This window comes from Macadamia integrifolia, unplaced genomic scaffold (genome assembly GCF_013358625.1).
Source record: "Macadamia integrifolia cultivar HAES 741 unplaced genomic scaffold, SCU_Mint_v3 scaffold2647, whole genome shotgun sequence".
NCBI classification, from domain to species: domain Eukaryota; kingdom Viridiplantae; phylum Streptophyta; class Magnoliopsida; order Proteales; family Proteaceae; genus Macadamia; species Macadamia integrifolia.
In genome coordinates, this window is record NW_024868855.1 from 37,380 (window position 1) to 45,215 (window position 7,836).

Consider the following 7,836-nt stretch of genomic DNA (forward strand, 5'->3'; position numbering starts at 1 on the left):
AAAAAAAAAAGAAAAAAAAAAGAAAAGAAAAGAAAAGAAAAGAAAAGAAAAGAAAAGAAAAGAAAAGAAAAGAAAAGAAAGGAATTTGAAAAGGCCTCCAAGGCCTCATAGCCCTTAAGAGACTCTAGCCGTCACCTAGGTGGGTTATAAAGAGAGAAAGAGATATGTGTTGCGATCTCCTTATTCACTAGGTGGGTTGTGAGATTTAGATGAAGGGGAGGGTGGTTAAATACACATGGAGTACTCCAAACCATAAAGTATTCCATTTACAACTGAAAAGGCACCTATGTGAATTTATCCTTTAGGGTGCCACTCGACCGATAGCTCTGGGGAATGTTGCAAAGCAAATAGATAATAGGAATGTGTAGCACAGACCGTACCAACTCGCTTTAGACTCACTTTTCAACTGACAATTGAGAAGGTGTACAACTTAAAAGCTCTAGGACTGGAGTTAGAGATCGCTCCCTGGGTGGTATTGACCAGCTACATCACATCCTGGTTGCTTGCAATTCTCTATGTTGCGGTCTTATTCTTGTTTTTTCCTCATGTCACTCTCTTGCCAAGTGCCTAGGCTGGATAGGCCTACCTTGGCTCACAAAAACCTCGCACATGCCGGCTTAAAAGCCCTATGTGGCAAGCGCTATCTCACATAGTCGAGCAGTTAGAAAGCCCATTGACTTCACCCAATATCCTTTTTTCCAAGTCGATGGTTCGTTTGTAACCTGGAACCGTGCTGGTTGACCCGGAATCAGCAGATTCCACAAATTGAGATTGATACCCGCACTAGCACTACCTGTAGAGGCAGAGCTTCACCAGGGAAAAAAGCTTGAACTGCCGCTGAATTCCTCGTTGAGGACCAGCAGATCTTGTGTAGTACCCTACCCAGTGAAGAAGAGATACTTATGGCTATTAAATCTTGTAAAGCTAGCAAATCTCTAGGTCCTGATGGCTTCAGCTTGGTTGATTGTTAAGGATGATCCTATTAATGTGATCATGAGCTTCTTTTCGAGTCCAAAGCAGATTAAGAAGATCAACCAAATCTTCCTGTGTTATACCTGAGGTGGAAGGGGCTACCTCTATTGCTGAATTCAGGCCTGTGGTAGAAGTATAAATCACAATGTTTTCCTATGCTCTGTGATTGTTAGAGGCTTTGATATGAAACACCAATACACCACTCTCCAGCTGCCATGCTAAAGCTTGACCTCTACAAGGCTGTTGATTCGGTTAGATGGGGTTTCATAAAGAAGATCATGTTGCAGATGAAATCCCCATCTGTCTTTGTTGAGTTGTTTTATCATGTATCACATCAGCTCGTTTCCCTATCTAGACTAATGCTAGTCCGGCTGGTTTCTTTGCTACTAGAGTGGGAATTCGTCTAGGTTGCGCTGTTTCTCCTCTTGTCTTCACCTTATCTTTAAAGTTTTTCCCAGACTGATCCAGCAGAAGCTGGATAGTAATCTCATTGGGCTTATGCCCAAGTGTAAGGCCCTTGATCTATCTCACCTTATCTTCGCTGATGGCTTATAGTTTTCTCCAAAGCCAACTCTTCCTCTTTCTTGGAGATTATCAGTTTTCTTCACTCCTTTGCATCCATGTCCGGATTGCAAGTAAATAGATGCAAATCCCTGATGTTTCTGGCAGGCTGTCCTGATGATCTTAAGGAGAGACTAAAGCTCATTTCGGTTTCCCTGAAGGGCACCTCTCAATCAAGTATCTTGGTCTTCCCCTAATTTTAGCCAAGCTTTTGGTAAATCTTTGTTCCCCCATTACTCTCTCAGAAGGAGTTTCCTTCTGAGGAAATCTAGATTACTCCCTTATGCTGGTTGTTTGAGCTGGTTAGATCAGTGATGCGAAGCTCCTATCTTTATTCGACCGGGGTCTTTGGTCTTTCAAAAGCCCTCATGCAATTGGTAGAATCCTCATGAGTTCCGTCCTCTGGGAATGTTAAGACAACAACAAACTCCTCCATACCATTAGTTTGTCCTCAATGTGCCTTCCGAAAAAAGAAGGGGTCTTGTCCTTAGAAGAATTGAGGAGGTTAACCTTACAGGTATTATCAAGCTTGTTTGGAAGATCAATACTAAGTAGAATAGCATTTGGGTGGATTGGATATATTCCCACTACCTAAAGTTTGACTCTCTTGAGTTGTATCTTGTCTCGAGGATGCTTCTTGGTTCTGGAGGAAAATCCACACCATTAACTCCAAAATTGATTGTGGCCCCTTGTAGACGTTGAGAGGTGGTGACTCTTAAATTTGAGAACCTTTATCCATTTCTCCCCCGTACGGTTCACGCAATCTTACAGAACATTCCCAAAGAGGGGAAACGAGTGATAGGACAGAGGGTGCAAAGCCTAAACTTCCATCTCGTACCTATACTCCACAACCCTTCTCTGGCTAGATAACTAGCATCCTCATGGCGTCCTAATTGACTCCTATGGGGATGGGATTAGATTTGTCTCTGGGTTCGAGACATAATGAAAATATATCTCCTACCATGATACTAGCACCCAGGCCGTCCCTCCTCCCCCAGACTCTTAACTGCTTGGAACATTCTTGATGGGATTCTTAGAAAGCCCCAGGGTTCTAGGGACGTGGTCCAGTGGTCTGAATCTTCTAGTGGTAGGTTCTCTTCAGCCTCAGCTTGGAACTTGTTGAGAACTTGGAATCCTGAAGTTCCTGAGCATAGAGTTATTTGGTTCTCTGACTACATCCCCCATCATAGCTTTATTGCCTGGAGTACCCTCACCAACTGTCCTTAAGGACTTTCTTCTCCAGAAGCACATTTCCTCCCCCTCCTGTTGCCAATGCTGGAACGCTCGGGAAGACATTCAGCACCTCTTCTTTGATTGCCTCTTCTCTTCCTGTATTTGGTTTAGTCTGCTTTGGAAGTGTTGGCCAACTCCTAGGCCAATCATGACTCTTGAGAGAGAGTGGAGATGTGGTTAGACTGAGTTTAATGGGAAGTCTTCTATCAACTCTCTGGGGAAAAGGGTCTTCTGCGCAGCCATATACCACATCTGGACTGCAAGAAACTGGATGAGGAAATCTAATCATTCTCTCAGATCCTTGATACTGTCATCTTTGAGGTTAGGACCAAATTCCAATCTGCTCCCTGTTGTATCTCTTCTCAAAACACCCATATTGTTTCTTCTTGGGATCTTCCAATGAGGCCAGAAACAGTTGTAAGGACAAGTTCATGACTTCCCTTGTTTGGAATTAATCTCCTTATTTTCCGTTTTTGTAATTTTTTTTTCTTTCCTTTAGGGGTTTGGTGTTTTTTGTGCTTTTTTGAATATATATTCCCTTTGTTGAATACATTCCCATAGGTTGAGGAGATTTTTTCCTATAACAACACAATATTCATCGTCTTATTTCTGGTTTTGAATGGCTTGTTTGTTTGTCTACAGGCTGCAGAAAAGCGAAAGTGATCTGCAAAAGCTTAAAATGAGGATTCTGAATGGTGGTCATGGTTGCTTATCTCTGCCTTGTTCAAATTTGAAAGAAGGTATAATTGGACTACTTATGGGGGCTTTATTCCTTTTTTATTTGACATCTAGATGCTCCATGTGTAATGCTTAATTCTCCAATTTTGTAAATTGTTATGTACCACGATAGAGCACCGTCCCTTCTTATTTGTGTAAATATTGTCAAAGGGCATGACTCATTTTGTTTATGAACTGGTCAACATTCATGAGTACCAAGAACAAAAAATAGTAAAATTTTATTTTGATCATGAAAGGAGGGACCTTGCTCCATGGTGTCCTAGTGGTTGTGGGTTTGAAATGGGAAACAACCTCTTTGCAAAGCGGGGGTAAGGCTGTGTACATTATGACCCTCCTCAGATTCCGTAGTGGCGGGAGCCTTGTGCACTGGGTACGCCCCTTTATAATTTCTTACATGCTGATGTATCCTTATAATTGTTACTAATTCCCCTGCAATGATTATAATGTTGGTGAAGTATATAAAAGTGGTTTTGATTGAAGATGATGGTTCAATCAATCAGAAGCTCCAGCACATTAAATGGTGTTGTGATACGACTAGGACAATTAACAATTAATATTAACCTTACACCTTGTGAAATATTATGGTACTATTAATGGAAGATGTTTGGATCTGGAGAAGTCCTCGTGTTTTTTTAGATCATAAGAGGCATTCCCACTCTTCCAATTTCGAGAACCTTGATTGTAGAAAAAAGAATTGACATAGCTGATCGGGTTTCTCTGTCATGTTATTTGGAGACTGGATTGGCCTTCCACTTATTAACAGTTGCCAAAGAATTCCATGCCTTATATCTCTCGACATGAGCAACAGTAACTCCTGAATTTATTCAAGGTGGGGAGCCATTGGGACTCGATTTAGTTTAGCAGAGTGAAGAAATTAATTTATAATGAAATTTTAAGCACTAGGCCTGATGAATGCAGTTAGGGTTTTGTTTACAGTTTGTGAGGAAAGTCTACATCTTGCATTAGTTTGAGGTGGTTTGGGAGTTTCCCCGGGGGTAAATTTGGGATATGAAAATTAGAAATCAGCAGGGTGGCTGATAGTGCTTGTAGGATGAAGATGGAGACCATCTCTCATTTTATTTTTGAAAGATATTATTTTTTGATACTTCTTGATACAAGGAGTGTCTTGGGAATTTATGGAAGGGAACTGGGGTAGTCATTTATTTACTTAAGTTTGTTTGTATTTTTTGTCAAAGTATGATAAACTTCATGAGACAATGACTTGTTTAGTTTAATGGTTCATATCTTCTATTTTTAGTGTGATTTCTTATGTTCTAATTGCATTCTGCACTTAAAAACCTAGTGTGGAGATATTGGAGAGAATTATATGCATGGCCTGTGGAGAGATTGTTTTCTCTTACTAGTATAGCTGGTGGGGCTACTACTGCTGATGACTACAAATACTATGCATTTTTATCCATGTATGTTGTTTGATGAGTTTTATCAATTGACAAAATCTGAAGGCTGGAAGGCTTTATGACTGTTAAGAGAAAGGCTTGATGAGTTGAGTTTATTAATTGGTGAGATCTGAAGGCTGGAAGACTTTGTTGACTGTTAAGAGATAGGTTTCTGTGTTCCATGGCTTTGGCCAAATTTATTTTTTGGGTGGGTACTTGTGCTTTGGCAGTTATACAAACTAATGAAGTGCGAGTTTTCTGTCCAACAAGGAGGGTATGGTTATTTTTACCAGAAAAAATAGAAAAGGGATTAGAAGAGAATATGATTAAGTTTGTATGTTACAGAGAAGTTTCAATTTTTATGTTGTGCAATTCTGAAGTTCAGCAGTTTCATTTTGTTTGAAAAACTCTGAATTACTGTCTCTGTGCAATGTGTCTTCATTAACATAATGATGCAGATTAATCACCAAAATAGGTTTGTTTTATTAGGAATAAGCCTAGGGTTGGGTTCCATACATGTTGAGTCTTTGATCCCATGTTGGGCATTGGTGGGGTTATTTAGTTTCTAAATCTAGTGTATTTAGTTTCTAATTTCAATACTTTTAATTCCTAGTTTCTATTTCCAGTTTTAGTAACTAGAGGACCTTCTATTTTGTAAGTTTCTATTTCAGTTTTTGAAAACTAAAGTTAGTTTTCATTTTATGTAACCCCCATCATTATTAGAAATAAAAAGAGGAGGCTCCTAAGCCAAGAACGATTTATGAATGAAAAAAAGAAGCTTGCTCTGCTATGTCAGCAAGCTATGTCTTTGCTGGGACTACTGTGTGTTTGATCACATTGGAAGGGAGTGGTGTTTGATCCATTCGATTCTTTGTGGTGGGAAGCTCAGGAGGATCTGATATAAGTGTTTTCTTCTTCTTCAAGATTATCTACAAGACACTATTGCTGCCTTACTGCTACAGGTATTTAGATCAATCTTTTGTTCTCAGTTCTGTCCAATTATAGGCATACCAGTGAGGAATTTTCAACTTCTGTCCAGGCCTATCCCATGGTTAGTTTAGGCTGAGATTTTAACCTAAGGACCTAACCATAAAAAGGGAAACTCGATCCAGAGTAGAGGGTTTTCTGACCTCAGGTTGCAGAGTTATTCAAAATCACTATACTTCTATCTTTTAGTGATCTTCCATAACCAGAACTGAGATCGACAGGGCGGGGTTAATTTTTACTGCTGTTTTGGAGTTTGGGTCATGTTACTAAGCTGGAGTGAACTTAATTGAAGCCCTTGAAAGCCTCTATTGTCAGCTAGCCTGATCTGACCAGCAACACATCAGTAATGGGATCGATAGTTCAGATCTGATTTCTGTTTGTCTGATTTGTTTCCTGCCTTTATTCTATGTTGTTCGTGGTGGTTCTTTGATTAAAAGTTCCTGCAGTTGAGACTTTGTTAGACTCCCTATCCTAGTCTACATTATATAATGCCATTCCAGTTTCTGTTATGGTTTTGAGTAGTTGAAAATTAAAATTGTTTGACAAAATTCAATGTGAGAAATGCAGGATGAAGCCTGCTAGTTTTAGTGTTGGAGATTACACTTAAGACGGATATCGTATTATGATGGAAATTGACAGAATATTTTATGATGGCAAACTGCTAGTAATAGAGTATTTCCACCACAATGGTAACTTTGGTGGCATTATAAGCGGTTGCACCACTCTCCTGTTTGCTTTGTATATCATTTATTCAATATTGTGTTTCTACCTAGTTGCTATTATCCTGTAACTTCATCAAAATAGCTATCCAATCTTCATAACCGTGATGCATAATGCAGGGTGTGCTTTTGTTGTCTTGCTGAATTGTATTTATTTACAAGCCTTTTGTTGAAGATAAGCCAATTGATTCAGGGCCCTGGCTTGGAGATGTATCAAGGCATAGCTGGGGAGCTTCTGGATGAAAGTTAAAGCTTGATCTGTAACTTCCTCCGGGTCAGAGTATCAAGCATTGTTGGATATTTGTCTCAAATATTTTTTTGCCGGGCTGATCTCATCCCCATACATACGGGCCATGGAAGAGCTATGGATGGTGTGCTCATCTCTTCTGGATAGTGGCCATATTAGCCAGTCTGTGAGTTACCGAGAGTAGCCATCATTATATTAACTGAGTTAAAGCACTTATAGAAGTGTGTGTGTGTGTGTATATATATATATATATATATATATTTATATATCCAGCAACGAAGAAAAATTAATCTACCAATTCTTGACAATCAGTTCTTATGTTTGTGGTTCAATCATTTTTCCTTTTAAAGTCCCTTCTATAATCCGTAGTCTATGGATGTTAGAATAAAATTTCTGTTAAATAGAAAAACAGATGCCTTCTCAGACTATTTTGTATCATGATTAAAACTTCCATTATAGATGATTTTTGGATGAACAGTAGTAGACAAATTAAGGTGTAATCATCAAGATTAAGAGCACTTGGGAAAGTGTCAGTAGACAAAAGGATGGCAATTATAGATCTGCATACTATGTAACCATCTATTAATACGAGTTGGTTGGGAGAAACATGGTTAAACTCAGTGAAGAGGATTCCAGATGAGGTATAGGGTAATAGAAATAACTGATAACATGAATCTTTTATTTTATTTATTTATATTTTAGGTAATTGATAATTTGTTGCTGTAAACGTGTGTTGCACATGTCGGCATCTGTCACAGAAGTTTCGTAGTAAGGAGTGGAAAACAGTCAATTAGTCCTACACGTCAAGGACCTAGCCTTCAGAACAAGTGAAGATATATGTTGCCCTTGGAATGTGGGCAAACGAACAATCCTCAAGATAAGAAGCAATATGTGTAATAATATCTTGAAAAATGCCCAAGGCTGATAATGGGGGGCTTGTGTCAAGCACTCATGCACTGGGTGCTCTTCTTAGGGCATATTT

General features: G+C 39.2%; 1 protein-coding gene across 3 annotated transcripts in view; it reads left to right on the plus strand.

Annotated features, from left to right (window-relative positions):
- Positions 1 to 7,165, plus strand: part of LOC122066975 (dnaJ homolog subfamily C member 17) — an 18,999-nt gene extending 11,834 nt beyond the window's left edge. Inside the window, exons 4-5 of one of the 3 annotated variants that reach the window (XR_006136539.1) lie at positions 3,409 to 3,506; positions 6,728 to 7,165. Coding sequence is in view for 1 of the 3 variants with exons in the window: in XM_042630816.1 (XP_042486750.1) it covers positions 3,409 to 3,429 (21 nt within the window). In the remaining 2 variants the exon portion in view is untranslated. Of the gene's footprint in view, positions 1 to 3,408; positions 3,740 to 6,727 lie in introns of those variants that run through there. The other 2 variants (XR_006136540.1, XM_042630816.1) reach the window with 2 other exon arrangements.
- Positions 7,166 to 7,836: the final 671 nt, after the last annotated feature.